The following is an 18,387-nucleotide window of genomic DNA, read 5'->3' on the forward strand; positions in this document are numbered from 1 at the left end:
ACATGGCTTTCTACAGGACAGTTTGCAGTAAGCTAACACTGACCCTCGGGAGGTGAGATGGGAGTGGCTGTTACAAGACTGAAAAACTGAGGCCCGAGTTGTTATTTCAGCCTTCCCATACCCACCTCTGTCACACAGCAGCACGGAGGAGCTGGTACTTCGCACCATCAGTAGGGCTGTAGTCTCTTCACAGAGCTTGTGTGTTCAGCTGTGTGCATGACAAAGCCATGTTGGTAGAGTAACACAGGCAAAAGCTCTCCACGTCCCCATCCCAGACACAATTAGCTAAGCCAGCCAAACCCCTGTTTTCCTCCTGACACGCCTACACACAATGCCACCCCACAAGGCATGAGACTCTGAATAGGCATTAATTAAAGCTCTGGCTGATCTGCAAGCATGCGACAGATAAAAGGAGCTGGTTTAAAGTTAATGCTCATCCACTAATTTAGGGTTGGGTTTTTTTCTCCTTATCACCTCCTCCAGTTACAGATAATAAAAGGATGAAGCACATTTAGCAGGGGAACAAGGAGGAGGGCAGCATGCCCGATAGAAGAGCTGGAGCTAAGAAAGATGGGTCACGAGCTGGGATTCCAAGGTCAGGGCAGTGCCTGGCAAAACCAAGAGGAAAAAAACTGTCGTACCTATAAATGTTGCTGAAGCCAGTGGCTCACCAAGGGTCCAGAGGCCTGTTTTGATCCAACCTTTCCCTCATGCCACCCAGCTGCACCCTATTTCTCATCTCCTTCCCTGCATTCTCCCCCAAGGCCCCTTGCAGCATGTCAGTCCCAGTTCCTCTGCCCCTGCCCACGCAACCCCCCCCTCAGCCCCCCGTGCCCTAAACCCAGCCCCCTGCATCCCCCTACCCCCAGGTAGCCTCCCCCCATCCTGCCCACCTACACACCCCTTACAGCCCCAGACGCCAAACCTCGGTCGGACTCACCCCCCTCAGCCCCCCTTCCCCCCCCACACCCGAGCCCTCAGCTGCCCTACCCCTGTCCCCTCAGCCCCCCCCCCCCCACCGCCCATGCCCCTCAGCTTGCTCCCATCCCACCGCGCTCCCGCTCGCGCAGGCCCAGCCACCCCGAGGAGGAGCCGCTCGCCTTTGTCCCACCTCCGGTGGCCAACAGCCAATGGCAGCGCGCGGTACTGCCAGGGAGGCGGCGTGCGAGCCAATAGGAAGGCGCGTTAGCGGCGCTCCGGTCGGTGCGAGCGCTTCCCGCCCTGAGGCGACCTGAGGAGATCTGAGGCGATCTGAGGCGGAGGGAGGTCCGGCCCCGGTTCCAGCCGTGCGCGGCCGTTCCCCGGCGGCTTTCGGTTTCTCTCTCGTTCCCTCAGCGACGGGACTTGCTGGGCCGAGGCAGAGGGCGGTGGTAGTCACTGCCACGAAAACTCGAAGTCCTGAGGGCCCGGCGCTCCCGGCTACATATTGTGGCCCGACGGCACGACTAAGGGGCAGTGGGATGAGCATGGTATCACCGTGAAAACAATTTAAGGGAAAACAAACGAGAGAAAAAAAAAGAAAAAGAAAAAAAAAGGAAGAAATAAGACCAAAAAAATATTCAGGAGAAATAAAAATATTTCAACAGTTGAGCTGAAGGTGCTTTGGAAAGTGAATTATCATAATTTAATATACAAGTTAAAATACAATGCTTTCTGAAGGCCAGCTGAGTAGCTGTATCCTGCCGTTTTAAAGCAGTAATTTGGTTCCTCCTGATGGGCAACAGTTTGCAAGAAATGCCTGCATTAACCCACCAGCCTGTTGGGGAGATGTATTTCCCATGATTTTCCTGGGGAGGGGGTTTCTGACGTTGCTGGAGGCTTTCCTCTGCAGGACCAAGAGGAGGGTCCCATCTGAGGGGCGAAGCCGGACAACTGGCATAGTGAGTACATAGGGAAACTCAAGAGTTCAAGAAATGGAAGCTTTTTAATCCACCCGCACGCCCATGCATTTCATTCTGACTGCACAGCCCACAGCAGAAAAATATGCAAGTCTTCAGTAACTGGTGGTGGGAACTGTGAAAAATTCAGCTGGGAAAAGCTGCTTTGTAATGACTAAAAAGCAGCCCTGCACACTGGAATGCAGTCTGAAGGGGGACAAAGAGAAAGGAGAAGGGGCAAAGCAGGGAAGAGGGTATTATACCAGCTCCTGCCAAGGGGGTTGAGCAGCAGGCTTCTTTTACACTGTCTGGAATCAAAAGCTAAGAAGTATTTTTAGGAAGCTGTAATCCTGCCCACAAACAGAATATATTTGTCTCCTTCCTGGCCTGCAAACATGTTTCTGCAGCCTAGTGCTAGCTTGCTCTTTTTCCACACTATGCCATTTCTCTTGCCTCCCCTCAAAAAAATGGACAACTTTATTGAGCAGATACCTCCATAATCAAGGTACAGGGAAAGACTGTCCCCCTGCTCCTTTCCATAACCTCCAGACCTCAACACTTAATCATGCCACACCTGTCACATGAGGCTCACTGACATTTTGTATGATCAGAAATATTTTAATGCACTTGAATTCACATTTAAATAATTGCTGAGTAAGATTATATATATATGCTTAGATTTTCTTCCCCCCTGGGGTCTAAAGCAAGGGCCTGTAATTTTTTGTGTTGTCCATAGCACACAAAGAATCCATACGTGAATGTAAACATTTATATACTAAAATCTAATGTGATGACCCTGTGTTTGCTTCTCATTCTGCTTGGTCCATAAACGAATATATTCAGCACTCCCCACCGAGCCAAATGCTGTGCTTTGGTAACTCATTAGAGTGCCACCTCCTTGTAGAGCCTTTCATGGTGACTTGGCCTGTTCATTTCAGCAGCACTGGACAGTTTGTAAGTGGTGAAAACTCAGCCCGGGTTACTCCAGCTTCCTGGATGTGATGCAAGGTGGCAGTGGGAGTTGCCTTTGATTCTCCATTTGCTTGATAAAAGCAGAACAGGAATTCCACATGGAACAAAGTAGTAAATTTATTAAGAGCTCATCCACCATCCTAACACTTTGGCACACCACTTAAGGCTGTTTAAAAATACCATAAATGAACGAAAATTAAGAAGCACACAGCTAAATCCCAACCTGTTTTCTGACTACAGAATAGAAGGCATTTAACCCTTCCTGTTCCACTGTTGCTGGTGAAATCCACAGATTTCAGCTCAGTCAAGTTCCCTTCCAACAGCCCCTGGCACATTTCCAACACAATGGACTCTTTTACAACTGGGCCTTGAAGCTTTCAGCATTATCAGCTGAATGAGGGTTGAGAAAGGGTTTATGCCATCTGGGGATTACTCAGATGGACACTTTCCAAATTTCCCAGGCTATCATCCCCCCCTTTCCTTATAGAGTTTCTGGTCCTCCAAAGTTGTCCCTAAACTATTCCATGCCTTGACAACGGCACTAGATTTTCCTCATAGCTCTCACTTTTCCACATTTCTTGGTAGCATTTTTTCCCCACATTCAGCCTTTTTTTGGTGCTTTTCATTTCCTCATGCCCGAGAGAGAGGTTTGATCAGCCCATAATCCATGCACTTTGTGAGGCAATCACGTGCTACATTAATGATGTGCTGCTTCTTGGGGTCATCTTCTTGCTTGCCGACATATGTCAGGATCTCCAGGAGCTCAGTCTTCACCATCTTCATCGCTAGCTCTTTGTCAGCACTGATTAAGTTGAAAGCGATGACCAGCCCTCGGTGCTGTACTTCCATGTTATCATGCAAGCAGAGCCTCTGCAGGATTTCAAGCCACTGGGTGGTCTTCAAGGGAGAAAAAGATCATTAATGTTGATCTGAAGAATACTTCAACCAAAAACATGAGTTTGGCATGGCATTTCTCAGCAAAAGGAAGTGCAGGGACTCACGTCTTCAGTGCTCCTGTCATGTATGGCTATTTGAGTCTTTAACTAAGGAAACTTGACTCCAAATTTTGAAACTTTTTTTTTTACACTGAAGTCAGAAGCTTTCATGGCACTAGCACCACATGAAACAACTTTCATGTTTAGGCTGCTTTATAATAATCTCTGTGCAAAGAATATGCTCAGAGTGTTGACGCAGCTGACATGACCAAAAACAGACCACCCACTCCCCCAGTTGATCTTGCTGAGCCCCTCCTTTGGCTGGAGGAATCATTTTTATTCTAACAAGCCCCAGTGTCCAACACAACAGGTTTCATGAGTTCTCAACCACAGCTCTTCACAGATACTCAGTTATGCAGGGTCTCCCTCCTCAGGACCTACAGATCTGTGCAGGAAACGGAGGTGGTTTGGGGTCTGTAAAGCTCGGTAGGTATCTATCAAGCCCTTCTCACTTCTGAGTGAAACAAGGTTTGTATTTCAGGTCATTTCTCAAAAGCTTTAGGGGCCTATAGAATAATATTCTGCATTCCTAACCTTGCTTGACAGTTAGCATCCTGGACTTAGCTTGAGGAATGGCCATGCAGAAATGTTTCAGCTCTGAGATGAAGTCTAGTTTACTTTGTGCAGGGACAGGCTAGAGGCGTGCACACCCAGGTCTCAACTTCATAGATTTCCTCACTATCAAACTGGTAGACTACATCTTCCTTTTGAGAGGCATTTTCATGATGGAGCCACGTCCCTTCAAGGGTACGTCTACATAATCAGACTTATGGTCTTACCACTTCAGTCATCTTGGAGCAGAGTTTTTTTTGTGCTGCTGTAAGCATGGCCAGGGCTCCTGATGCCGCAACCTGGAGTTTCTCATCATCCTCACCACACAGTAACACTACCAACTTCAGCCGGTCATTTCCATCAGCCACAAACCGCTCTTGAACCTAAAAAAAACCAAACCCCTCCATGATACCCAGAGATAACACATTGAGGAACACCTCATCCCAGGGGCTCGTGAACCGGCACATGCACTCAAGTTTGAGATGCCCAGTGAGTTACCTCCTTGTTGACCACCAGGTTGCACATGCACTCTGTGGCTGCCTGTCGTATTTGGTCATGATTCTCAAACATATAGTTTTCAATATCTGGCAGAGCCCTCTCTTTGACTATCTTCATCCTGTGTGGAAGAGCAGTCAATTAAAATGGGACATGTCATGGGACAAGCAATAACCAACAGACGCAATATTAACTGCAGACAGGGAAGGACTTGAAACAAATCAGTGTCATGAACTCCAGTGCTGTGGACATCTGGTTCATTCCCTATCTAATGTAGATTAGGTTCGCATCTTTCCTCTTTCTAGAAGAAAATGTGCCACTCTTCTCTTCCTAGCTATCTTATTAATCTTTTAGTTCTGAGATCTTTTGTAGCTCTGCCAAACATTGCTCAAACTGACCAGTCTCCATAGTCCCACTAGAAAAGTGTTGAACTGAAATTCACATCCACTTCTGGGGAAGAAAGAAGGTCAAAAAGCAGTTAAACTCACCGAAGTTTATCACTTCTTCCTGAAAAGTTAGTGAGACCTAACAGAGCTTCGTAATTCTGGAGGCCATCTCTCTCCGTGTTCAGCAGGCTGACGAGGGGTCTCACCACCTCATATACCTAAAAAGAGAAGGCATGTCACCGCTTTCCCAGCTCTCAGATCCTGGCAATTTTCATTTGCTAAAGGAATTATGTTTGGGTTGGTTTGTTTTGTTTGTTGTTTTTTTTTTTCCAAGCTTACCCTCTCCCCTGGGAATGCTATGTCTGGATTGGAGATAGCAGCAATTTTTGCCAGAGCATGAGAAGCCTTTATCTTGCCAACTTCTGTGCCTTCCACAGCCAGAGGTATCAGGGCCTAGTAACACAGGAAAGCATTCAGTGCTTCTGAGGAGATTTACAGGATTGCCTTAATATACTAAAATAAGTTAAAAATATCCTAAGGATGTGTCTGTTGAAGAAATGGGTCTGGACTGTAGCCCACAGTGATGCTTTGCTTTTATTCTCAAGTAGGCACTACGCCAGAGCTTGTAGCTCACACACAGTTGTTCCAAGGTTGTCTCCTCTTTGGGGGGTTGCAGAGACAGCACTGGAGTATCAGTGTGGGCCCCAGGGGCTACCAAGGCAGCTCATGCTTTTCTGTCACCTTCCCTCACTGCAGACACATTGCAGGCTCCCAGCAGACGTTAACTGCCCGTCAGGTTGGGCTGCAAACATAAAAGTAATCACCTTTCCACCACCTTGAGCAACAATGGTCCCACGGTCCTTGGGGTCTTCACACAAGGCAAGAAACACCCTGCGGAAGCACAGCATCACTTAGTGAAACAGCCACGTGGGAAAGCAATAGCCAGCATCCCTCATGGAACTAAGGTTTTGCAGGGCTGCCTGATCCACCAGGTAAATTACAGATGTTTAACCCAGTGCCCATGGCACTCTCAGAGGAAGAAACTAATGGCACAGCAAGAAGTTTCCAGACCTGTAAGATGAAGTCTATTCCAGCCAAACCCAGTAGAGGACTATAAATTTGAAATGTGTCCTGGCAAGGCAGCCCTGTAAGCTAGTTTCAAGGTCAGAACATGGATTTTTATGACATTGCTTAAGAAAGAAACTTTGGGTTTAAATCTTTTCTCCATCTCCCTTTCATCCCTCCTCCACAGGGGGAATGCATCACCCCACAAAGCAGGGGGCCAGCCCAGGCACCCATCTCAGTGGCACAGGGGCTGGCCAGCACTCCCAGCTCCCACAACTGCAATGGAAACACCTGGCGATGAGCTCCTTGCTCTGGTCCGTCAGGATGGCACTGTCCGCCTTCACCATGCAGGCCAAGGCAGAGACTACACCGGCTTTCAGCAACCGCTTCACCCGCTTCACCACAAAATCCTTCTTGTCCTGAGGGGGGACATTAGAAAGGGATTAGCCCCTTGACAGCTGTCACCCTGCTCACTACAGCTGAGCCTGGTGGGACAGCAAAGCCATTTCATCCTTGGAGACAGGAGAGCTGAGGTCTGTGACAACGAATGCACTAAAGAAAGTCTTCAGATGTGAGCATCTCCTCCCAGCTCCCCAGCCATGGACAGCCTACCTTTGGATGCTCCTCAGGCACGTGCTGCTTGGAGAATTTTGCCAGTTGCACCAGCTCTGGGACCAGCTCCTTGGTATCATAGCTGTTGGTACAGTTCACCAGTGCAGAAGCCACAGAATACAAGATAGTCTTGTCACTTGCCTGCACAGAAAAATAAAAGCTTATATGAGGGTGAGGATGACACAGCAGGGAAGCAGGCTCCTTAGGACTGCCATCGTGGTGGTCTGCACTAGCTGAAGTGTTCTTAGGGTTATCCCCAGCTTTACAGCCCAGGGCAGGGAAAAACAAAAGTTTACGATCAGACTGGCTGACATCATCAGATGCTACAACACCTTGATGCCTTTGGTTTTCATGCAATTGCTGATAGTAAAGGTAAGAGCAACCTTCTTCAGCCTTGGGAGAAGAGCAAGATGATAACAACCTTGAGGTGTCTCCATGGCACCGGCAAAACTGAAATTTTGCTAAACTAGAAGTGAGGGGTTGGGGTCACAGCTCCTCCTGCCTGAGGAAACAGTGTTGGGCTGGAGAGCTGGGAGCACTTGATGCTACCAGAGGAATAAGGGAACAAAGTAAGGAGATAGACCTTGGCTAATTCAAACATAGCTTGCAGGGCTGGCTCATCTTCAACAAAGTCATCTTTCACATCTGCATCGAGGGTTAGATACGCCAGCCCTTCCACAGCCCATTTCCTGGTGCGGGCATCAATGCTGGTGTTGCACAACCATCTAGAAGAGAGAAAAACATCCACATTTCTATCTTGGGAGCCAGGAGTAATTTCTCTAAGAGAGAGGAAAAACAGATATTGAGACTGTTTCAGGCCCAAACACATCCTCAGGTTCTGCTGCAGTTCCTAAAGACCGTGGATGCTTCGCTTAAGACATGACTTTCCTCCCATGGCCCAGCTTGAGGGATCTAAATGCTGCAGGGGAAGACAGACCGGGACAGCTACTCAGCACTGCTCTGCCTTCACCATCACATGAAACAAGTGATGCCCTTCTACCCAGGACAATGATCACCCATTCAGTCACTTCCTAACTTCATCCCATCTCCTTCGCTAGTCCAGCTGGTAAATTCACCTTCAAAAGTTACTTGCACGTATTGTAGATGCGCTTGATAAGGCTGTACCAGTTCTGGCAAAGAGGGAGGCACCATGTCTGGTGTCTCACATGAGCAGCGAGGGAAGAAGGCTTATTTGGATATTGAGGCAGGAGGAACATATGGTTGCTTTAGGCACAGAAGAGCTCCAGGGCCCGGTGCAATGGCTCTGGGGACACTGTCAGCTGTCAGGCAGCAACAGTAAATGAAGGCAATGTGTGGGCAGGATCTCTTGAGAAAGGTACATATTGTATTTTGCAAAGTATAGAACAACAGAAGAAAAAAAGTAAAATCACTCACTTTCGGCACTGTTTGGCTAACTTCTCCGTGGACCCCTCAGCAAACTGCCGCAGTCCATAATCTGTACCTCCCGCCGAGCCCAGCTTGCAGAGACCCTGAGGAGGATGTAGAGGATACACCAGGTTCATTAATACTTTAGTATTGCTGCCCTAAAACAGCCTAATCCCATACCTAAATGTTGAAGTCAGTTCTAACAAAGAGGGTAATACCCAGTAGATGTTCAGCTTGAAGCACAGCAAGGTGAGGTTTTGTGCTCTTGCTGGGTGTCTTTAATGGAAGATTAACCAGTTTTGCCTTCAAAAGGTACTGATAATCCATGTACTGTCCTAGTCTGCCATGTCCCTCTTCCTTGTGGGGGAAAGCACCATAAACCATTCCCCAGCCGAGGTGAGTGAGCCCACCATGTTCCCAGGACCTCCCTCTGTCCCAAGCCTGGGGTTAAGCTGGTGGCTGTGGTGGGCAATAGAGACAAGGACTGCCTTCCTTACCACCAGGGCTCGGATTTTGATCTTCTCATTCTTGGTCTTCTTGTAGATCTCCTTCAGGAGCGTCACCCCATTGGAGATGATGAAGGAGGCCCGGCTCAGCTTGGTGGAGGCATGGATAAGGGCTTCCACAGCCACCAGCTGGTCAATCTCCCTCTCGGAACCACACAGGGCAACCATCATCTCCATGACTCCCTTCATGCCAAGCAGCTTGTTGCCTAAGTCAAAGGGCCCTTGCAGAATTCCAGACACCATCTGGATGGCATGGAGTGTTTTATCCATGTTCTGTGGGTCAACTTTGCTCCTGCATGGAACAGAGGGAGTAGCATGTTGTAGTTATGTAAGTAGTTGCTTACAGTTCTCATTCCCTTGGGCAGGGAACATCCTCCCTCAGACTGGAAACTGAGCTCCACTACTGAAATATGTAGTTATCTGGGACACAGCTGAGCCCAAATTCCTGCAAAGGCTGTGACCCAGCAGATAGGGGTAAAACCTGAGGATCCCAGCAGGATCTCAAGCAACTCATTATCTCCCAGGGCCTCAATTTGGCCTCTAAGTGGATTGCAAGTGCCTGATCTCATCCTTAGGACCTCCTGCTCCTGTGCCTCTGGGCCAGCTCAGCCCCACTAAGCCAGCCCTGACTCACTTGATGTACTCCTCGCAGATCACCCGGTAGTTGTCACGCTCTGGGTCGCAGCGCAGGTCATCATAGAGTTTATTTAGGAGGACAGAGGCAGTCAGCTGGGTGTTCTCTGTCAGCGGCAGGCAGTCAGGCATCTCAGGAATCTGGCCCACCACTTTCAGTATCTTTTTTAAGCCTGGAAACAATGGAGCAATACAGAGGGCAGAGGGTCTGTACAAAACTCAAGATACCATTTGTTGATTTCTTGCAGTGAAATAGCCAGCTTGCAAGGTTTTCAATTACTTTGCAGCCTAATCACATAAGCTTTAAACAAAGACGACACTCAGATATTTAATGGTGAGGAGCTTCTGCTGGTGAGTTTGCAGCGTCAGGCTTTTATCCAGCTCTCAGAGAAGCAAAACTGTGCATTTGGTCCCTGGCTGGATCAGTTATTTTTGTCAGGAGGCATTAAACCTACTGAACTCCAAGGCTGGAGGCTCTGACTGAGGAAAAGTCAGCAACTTCTGAGTGATTATGGATGTCTTAAACTTTCTGTTGCTAAAGTGTTATTAAATAATTTCCACCAAAATGGTAACACACATACGCATTGGAATTAGTATAAAAACACACTCTACAAATTCCTCACCCCCTTCCAGTTTTAGAAGGGACCAGTTTAAGGATCCAGCAGGCTCAGCAGGTGCTCATCTGCCACTAAGCTAGACAATTTCTCCAAGCCAAATCCTCCCAGCATTAGCAAACACACTGGAATAAACTAACCAGAGAAGTTAAGTCTGTCCTTTAGAAACTGGAAAGTCCTTGTTCTTATACACAGGGGGTTTTCTCTTAATCTTAATACTGTTTCTGCTAATAAGTCTAACTTCACTCCAGGCTTGTATGCACCAAAAAAAAGCCAGAGAGAATTTATGTTATAGAAAGGACCAGTTCTACGGGCATTCAGGCAAGAGTACACAGCTCCACAGCTCCCAGACCAGAACAGGGTGGAGGGGAAGGACTCACCATTGTCTATGACAAAGATGGTTCGGCTGTTGTCTTGGTCATTCGGGTCCTTCCTCGGTATATTCTTGTTGAGGAGGTTAAGAGCTCGGTCTCGCCCTTGCCCAGATACTTGCTTACTGACCAGCATATCCAGCAAACGCATTGTGATCATCCTCACATCTTTCTTGGTATCTACACAGAAGCAAGACAGTGGCAGGCAGTTACAAGAAATCACCTTCAAAAGCAAGTAAACACAGTGAAAAACATTCAAAGCCATTGCATGGCTGGAACATAGGTATTTCAATTAACACCACGAGGGTAAGAGCTGTGTGCAGGTTGTCATCCTGGACAGCTGAAGGTGAAGTCCCCACTTCACCAATGAACAAGGAGCAGAGTCCTCCCTGCTCATCCCGATTCTCCTCCAGCAAGACCGAAGGACCTTACCTAGCACTACAGCCTCCTCCTTCCCGTGATGCTCCTCTTTCCCCTGGCCCAGCAAGCAGTCAGTGATGGTCTGCAGGAGGTTGCAGACAGCCAGGGAGATTTCTTCATTGTCTACTGACATCCACATACAAATGTTGTCAATGCCCAGGTAGTGGAGAATGGCGGTGGCCTGGCCCCAGAAAGAAGAGAGCAAGGCAGCCGTTAGCAAAGGCCGTTTCTGCCTGCGCCTGAGGAAGGTCAGGCTCAGCTTGTACAAAGAAACTGTTTTCCTGGGCGAATCCTGAGTCAGTACAAGGCAGTTTTGCTTTTCATCCTTATTTTCATTGATAACACAACAACTCCTAACATCTAGAGTTGCCAGCAACGCAACAGACTGTTTCCAACAAGGATTGCTGAGAAGAGCACATCTGGGTTTGGAAGAGGCTTTCCTGCAAGCATGTTAGCAAAGAGCCTGTTTGGTGCAAGAAGCCCGTCCTGGCTGTGAGCAAACCCAGCGTTACCACACAGCCTGTCCCGTGCATGGCAGCACATCAGTAATTCAGGGGAGGCATGTTCAGAAACACGCTGACCTAGCAGGGCTCGCAGAGCAGCCATTTTGCGTATGACAACAGAAAAAGAAAATAGGTCTCCACTGTACTGGATTTTTATGCAGTAGATTTGATTTTCATTGTGTTGCAGTTCCCCCCACTCCTTTGAGCCATTACACTGATATGCATATTCATTTTGCACATGTCCATCTCCTGCTTCCGGTCATGATACACAGACATGGCTTCTTATGAGCTGTTTTACACTATATGAAAACTAGTTTGGTGTAAAGTAAGACATTAGCTGGCTCAGACCCCTGGGAGTTGCCTTAGGACTCTTCCCAGGAATCTTAACTTCCCTGTAGATCCTCCCTGCTTTCCTTCATCTAAGCCTTGGACAAAACCTTCCCAAAGTTAATTTTTTGTGGTTTTTCTGAAACCTGTGATGAAGGACATGGATTTGACCCAGCTGTGCTCACCACAACTCATGTGGCAACAACTCATCACAAGTTTTACTTCACCAGCACATGTGAAGGTACTGTAGGGAACACGACCAGCTTTGACCCCAGAGATCAGGAGCACAGTAACAGGGGCATTTTCAAGAGTGTTAACCCCACTTGCTTATTTGTACTTTTTCCCCCCCCCAAATTTAAAATTTTATTTGTAGGATTTAATTTTTCCCCACTGCTCACAAGCATCATGAACTATTGCCATTTTCCACTCCCCCAGGTGCAGAGCCACAGCAGTGAAGGTCCCGAGTACCCTGTTGCTTACCCGAGCCTTATGTCCTGTGCACATTCCCGAAAGTGTCCTCACAGCTGCCAGGATCAGCTCAGGATTTTTGGTTTCTATCAGCTGTAGCAGCAAGCTGACCCCGTTGTTCTGGAAAATCCTCTCGGCACCTGCTTCCTCCCGCCCCAGGACTATGAGGTTGTTTGCAGCCTGGGTGGGAGGCAGAAGAAGCAGAGGTCAGTGGCACAGCCCCACTAGCAGCCTCCAGAACACCTCTGGGATGTCCCGGGGGGAGCTGGGGGGTGGCCATCCCCTGGCAGATTCAGGAGACCAGCTCAAACACCACCAGACAGTTTCTCCAGCTGGATCTGGGGATCGGCTCTGCTCTGCCCAGAAGTGGGTCACTGCTTGGAGGGAAACATGGGGAAGGTGGCAGAGATGGGCCTGAGCAGAAATGCAGTCTGATCCCACCTTTGGTATTTTGGAAGGTTGGTCCACCTTCCCTCAGCACAGGGGCAATGCCTCCTTGGGACATTTCCCCTCTTGGTTGTCTCTCCGAGTGCAGTCCATCTCTCAGCCCCTCACCTCACCCCCCATCCGGGGGAGGTGGGGAAGGGAACACAGCTCCTCGGTGCAGCCTCTGACATTACACAGCAATTTTGTCAAGTCCAAGACAGTTTCCTCACCTTTTCTCGCTTTTCTTTCTCACTGTTCTCATCCAGCAGGATTTCAAACATCTTTTGCACCCGCAAGTCCGTGGAGAACTGAATGCGCAGCTGTGCCAACAGAGAGTGCATGGAGCATTGAAGGGAGAAAAATCAAGGAACAGTTTTCCTTTATTACTTCAAGGACACCACAGACCCTCAAATCACAGAAAATCTCAGCTAAATATCAAAATAGGCATCGCTTCTTGGCGATCAGCATCGATTACCCATCTCAGACAGGTCACAGGCAGAACCAAGCCTAAACCATTATTTCTGAGATCTCACAGTACATATTCATGCAAGGACAGTTACCTTTACAATGTGAAGATAAGTCAACATGGCAACTGACAGACCCAGCCCAAAGCTGCTCCAGTTCCTTGCCAGGACTTTACCAAAAGACACTCAGGACCGGGCCAGCCTCAGAAGCGAGCTGCCACACTTTTTAATTTAACTGTTCAATCCAATCCTCAGATTTACGTGCATCAAGTATGAACTTCCACTTAACGGAGCCTTTTTATCCCCCTACATTGCTATAAGTTTCCAGTACGGCCAACAATCCCTCAGCACAACCCAGAGCAAGGACTTCCCACACCTGGTCTGTGAACCCAGGGCTGGTCCCTCCAGCATTTACCTTCTCCTGGATGTCTGCCCCTAGCCGCCTCAGGGTCTCCTGGAAGTTTTTGTTGCGGGGTTCCATGGTGGCACATTTCTGAACATCTTTGAACGCTTGGTCCAATTTCCCCAATTTTTCCAGAGCTTGGCTGCGCCGGTACAAGGCTTTGATATCCGAAGTGTTGATGTCAATAGCTGGGAAAGTGACCCAAAACACAAGGCATCAGAGTTTGCATCTTGGAAATTTCCTGTGTAAACTGTGATTTGCTTTACAGTGACTACAGCTCCCTGAGACATAGTTATTAACATCATGAGTGTATCCGTACCTGATAAGCACCGATTGCACTGACACACCAAATTGGTACATCATCTTTTGAACACCCTCCATTAATTCCCTTGTGGCCTCACATGGGTGTTAGTGGACATCAGGAAATAACACCACAGTGCCTCAAAAGCAGATGTGAGAGCAGGCTGGAGCAAGCATAGCCAGAAACACAGCTCGTTCCCAAAACAGCCCCCTCCTTACCTCTAGATGCGTCCGAGGCTGCCTTGGCATATTCCTCCTGTTAAACCAGAAAGGAGAGACTTGTTAGCAGTGGGATAGCAGAGCATGTCCCCCTTGCTGATGCACATTGTCACCTCCCTGTTCCCACTTCCTAACAGGACACCCCAGCCAAGCCAGCAGCAGCCTACAAAAGTAAAGATGGGGGCTTAGGTACCTTTTCATCCCTGATGGAAGGGAAGAGGAAAAAGGTCAGTGATGCAGGTAAGACAACATGTGCTGCTGCAGTGGCAGATAGTGGGCAGTGAAGGAAGAGGGGTTGCTCACAGCAGCCTATATGCAGCTTGTTCTGGGTTGGTGTCACTTCTGGATTAGTGAAAATTCAGGAACACGCAAACAATCTGCTAAAATCCCACAGCAGGTTGCTACAAGCTGACTGCAGGGAGCTGAGGCAATTTTGGTACAGATACCAATAACTTTTTATTTTGATAAGTATCTGTGCCTGCTTCTCTTGCGCTGGGACAGACAGCAAGAGCAATGCCTCTGCGTCCCAACCCGTGGCTTACAGAGCTCCCCTGCGATCATGGAGCAGGCTGGCTGCCGAAAGCTTTTACTTCAAAGTGATTAATTGGGACTATCTCTGAGCTGAACCGTGGCCCCATCAGGACTGAAGCAGGGAAGCAGCATTACAGCTCCAGGACAAGCCCAGAACAAATAATTTCAGACCAATTCACAAACACCCCATTCAATACATGGACAAACCATGCAATCCACAGCTGGTGAGCACCCTTGGCTGCCTCCCTGCTCTTTCTCCCCTTGAGCACTGCCCAGGCCAGCCAGGAGCTTTCCTCACCTTTTTAAGGAAACATGCTGCCCTGTTCCTGTACAGCACCGCCTGCAGCGCCTTGTCCTTGTTGAGCTTTATGGCTTGAGTGTAGCTTTGAACAGCTTTCTCGTAGTCATTGGCCTGAAAATATTTATTGCCCTCCTCTTTCAGCTGGACGGGATCCTCCATTTGGAGAGCTTTAAGGAAAAACATCAGTTTGTGTCGCATTTTCAATGGCCTGTGTCACCAGGGTCACCTGCCTACTCCACTAAGCTGAGTTTTGCCATGAGACTGACACACACATTAATGAAAGCAGCTTACCAGGCTGAAGAGTTTTGAAAACGAAGACCTAAATCTCTCCTCAAGGCTGTGGCTTTTCAGAAGCTTTTCCCACAGCTATAGATCCTTAGGAGTCAGTTAATGAAAGGGAGAAAAACAATAACAACCAAAAAAAAAAAAAATATTAGAGGAGTCCGTCAGTGCCACGGAGAGTCTGTGAGGCTCAGGAAAGAGCTCGCCTCCCGCTCCAAGTTTGGGCAAGACCTGGCAGCTCCTGCTGCCTGTCAGCATCACCTGTCACCACAGCCTGTCCCCCTCCTCGTGCTATATAGTGCCTGGGGAGGGCTCTGAGCCAGGGCCCCGGGCAGCCAGCCCAGCTCAGGGTGGGGGGTACCTGCATGCAAGTGGGCAGCACCTCCCTGCAGCAAAAGGGGATCCTTGCCTGCCTGCTGGGGTAAATCCCAGCTTCCCCCTACCTACAGGGCTGCCCAGGGTGTGGGGAGCAGGAACGGGGGGGTTTTACGCCAAAAAAAGCCCATGGCTGAGATAGCTGACCCCCGTCGCAGTACTCAGACCCCTTTTCCCATTCTATTTTGGGAAGCCCGAGACAGCTGAGCCTCAGGGACAAGCAGCCCCATGCCAGCAGCTGCAGCAGTACCCAGCACCTTCCAGAACACACTGGGACAGAAAGCAAACTTGCACCCAGCACCACCTTATCCTTGCAGGGCCTTTGGGTGGGATTTTCAGCGGGGTGGGCTCTCACGTCTGGCACTGCCACCTCCACTCACTTGGCAGCCACAGACCAACAGCTATGCCCAGGGCATACCAGACCACTGCTGTGAGGAGTGTCTTGGGACTCAATTTGAAGAACGCCAGCAGACACAGCAGCACTAAGCTCCAAAAGAGCTGAGCCTTTCAAACCCCCATTTCTCAGGGGTCACAATCAGGAATTCTGCTTTGCAATTTATCTCCCCAAAATGCAGGCTGTGCCTTCCCGAGCGTACCCACGAGCATCCCAGCTATAAAGCAATGGGGGAACTGGCGGTGGGAATGGGGCAATGACAGAGGAGTGCATGGGCATCAGCTCAGTTGCTCCAACGAGGCTTACACTGCAAAACTGAGCCATAGCACACTTCCACACTGAGACACTGCCAAGAAAAAATATCAGCAATCTTTAGCACTGGTGATCTCTGTTGTGGCTTATGGATCTTATGCAGCAAGAATTGGCACCAGACTGCCCTGGTCAGTCTCCTGTTTATTCGTCCTGCACTGACAGCACTGCCTGGTCCTTGGTGTCCGGGCAGGAGGTGATCGCAGAGCAATTTGAAGGTCCCTTCACAGCACATCACCCACACAACAGTCGCAGGTGCTCCGGCAACTTTACCTGCTTGAGGGTAGGCCCAAGGCACGAGGACCACATCTGCGGAGGGTGCCAGAGGCCATCTCTGCCTTGGACAGACTCAGCACAGCGGCTTTTCTTGGACTCACACAAACTAACCCACCAGAAACCCCTTCCCGCATTGCTTTAGCTATAGGGAAAGGGTCAGCTTGCTTGTTCAGCACGCATGGTGTCTGTCCATAGCACAGCCTTCCTCAAGTTATCCAGAACAAAAACTTCCATTTTCACAAGCGTCAGCACTGCAGGTACTTCAAGGAAATTAAGTTATAAAATAAAATTGTGTCTGATGCTGCTAATGCTCAAGGCAAAGCTAAGAGCACCCTGCGCTCCCCTTGGCCTGCGTTTTTGGGCAGGGTACAGGGGGCTGCATGGCAGAGCAGGGACAGCAGCCGCCCAGGACCCCGGGAGCTGCCTTGTGCCTGCGCCCCCGCAGCTGGAGCAGGTGTGTTAATGCACCCCGAGAGCCCCGGGTGGGGGGGCTGGCAGGGCAGGCAGCCTCAGCAGCGAGTGCGGGGGGCCCTCTTCAGGCCTCGGCTGAGAAAGCATAAAAAACCCTTTTCCTAGAGAAATTCAAGTCCCAGGGAGGACAGCCCCCGGGTTGCTGCAGCAAGACATTTGCAGGGCCACAGCTCTCCCCGGCTACAGGGGGGCAGAGAACCCCCCCATGCATCTTCATTTCCCACCACGCCACCCCAACAGCAAGCAGAAGCAGATGAGTTTCACTAAACCCAGTCCTGGGATTCCACCTTACCTTGTGGCTGCAAGCCACCTCCTAATGCAGGGAACTGGCAAGGTCCATGGGGAAATTTCCTGCCAGAAAATCCCAGGACAGGCTCCAGCATCTCTAGAGCAACAGCAGGGTTGCAGAGATAACTGTGCTCAGCACCCAGGGCTTGAGCTTTTCTCCAACAGAGCATTAGAGACCTTCTCTTTGGGGTAGAGATGCCTCCAAACCCCTAACACAACTTTAGGGCAGTTAGTGTTTGCATAAAGCTTGGTTTCAACTCTAGAATAACAGCAGAAATTATAATTAGAGTATTTTTCCTCTATTCACATCATCAGCTGTTCTAGCAGGTACTCAGACCTCACCAGCTCTGCAGGGGACCACAGGTCTACCCAGCCACCCCAAACACAAACTGTGCTTTTAAAAAAAGATAAACAAACCTGACTTAGAAATACAAAGAACTCTGCAAGAGAAGATGGGAATAGCCTCCCCTCTATCTACTACCATGCCAACCTAGCTCCATTTTTCAACTAGCTTGTTTGAATCTCCCCAGCAGCAACACCACCAAACTTACTCAATTTGGGCTCTGGTTCTGTTATTTACAGAGCCTGGAGCCCTGGCATTGCTGGCACCTGTGCTAATTAATGGTCAGCTGGTGGGGGCTGCTATAGAACTTTTATTCACCTTTGCTTTGTTGCAGCTCCTGAGCAGGCTCTGGTCCTTCTGGGAGCTACCCCAGGGTAGGGCTGCAAACCCCCAGCTGACTGCATGCCCTTCCAGAAGCACCCTTGGGTGTTAGCAGCCAGAGAGTTTTTTTTGTTTGCTGAGGCTGTGGAGGGCACTACTGGGTGGAGACTGCTCGTGCTTCCCATCAGGCAGGACTGGGAGCTCCACTGGGGACCATGGCTGGGCCCAGTGTGGGGAGCAGGGCAGGGAATGGGGGCACAGCCCCTTGCTGGGCACAAGGTGGGGGAGAAATACTGAGGCCTGAGCAACAGGTCCTGATCCAAAGCTGCACTCTCAATGAACCTGCCAACAAAATGTTATATATACATATTTATGTTTGTGTATGCATCTAATCATTAGCAAAATATGTATGATCATTATTGAAATATGTACCTTAGACAGAATGTAGTCGTTAGCCAAGGTATAGTGCATCCTTCCTGGCTTAGAGGCAGGTGGTCAAGGC

At 49.2% G+C, this 18,387-nt stretch overlaps 1 protein-coding gene across 2 annotated transcripts; it reads right to left on the reverse strand.

Moving 5' to 3' along the window:
* Window positions 1-124: 124 nt before the first annotated feature.
* UNC45B (unc-45 myosin chaperone B) lies at window positions 125-15,216 on the reverse strand. Of its 2 annotated transcripts, XM_040614632.1 has the most exons (21): window positions 15,118-15,216; window positions 14,824-14,993; window positions 13,995-14,031; window positions 13,488-13,663; window positions 12,839-12,928; window positions 12,195-12,362; window positions 10,897-11,065; window positions 10,474-10,644; window positions 9,481-9,652; window positions 8,838-9,138; window positions 8,350-8,444; window positions 7,538-7,679; window positions 6,955-7,095; window positions 6,634-6,761; window positions 6,102-6,168; window positions 5,617-5,730; window positions 5,380-5,495; window positions 4,895-5,012; window positions 4,624-4,779; window positions 1,020-3,746; window positions 125-608 (listed from the first exon to the last, which is right to left on the reverse strand). In XM_040614632.1, exons 2-20 carry the CDS (start codon window positions 14,983-14,985, stop codon window positions 3,480-3,482), a joined length of 2,790 nt encoding a protein of 929 aa, XP_040470566.1. In that variant the 5' UTR covers window positions 14,986-14,993; window positions 15,118-15,216; the 3' UTR covers window positions 125-608; window positions 1,020-3,479. The 2 variants fall into 2 exon arrangements, with proteins under 2 accessions (XP_040470566.1, XP_040470559.1); XM_040614625.1 differs by having other exon boundaries at window positions 14,824-15,180.
* Window positions 15,217-18,387: the final 3,171 nt, after the last annotated feature.

The sequence above is a fragment of the Falco naumanni genome, chromosome 1 (assembly GCF_017639655.2).
Source record: "Falco naumanni isolate bFalNau1 chromosome 1, bFalNau1.pat, whole genome shotgun sequence".
Lineage (NCBI taxonomy): Eukaryota > Metazoa > Chordata > Aves > Falconiformes > Falconidae > Falco > Falco naumanni.

Excerpts from the sequence above, each read along its gene's own strand:
- UNC45B (XM_040614625.1), bottom strand. The coding sequence starts at position 15,024 with ATGCGACACAAACTGATGTTTTTCCTTAAAGCTCTCCAAATGGAGGAT. Across the intron at positions 14,032-14,823 it reads CAGCATGTTTCCTTAAAAAG|GAGGAATATGCCAAGGCAGC; the intron begins GTGAGGAAAGCT and ends CTGGTTTAACAG. Across the intron at positions 7,680-8,349 it reads TTAGCCAAACAGTGCCGAAA|ATGGTTGTGCAACACCAGCA; the intron begins GTGAGTGATTTT and ends TCTCTCTTCTAG.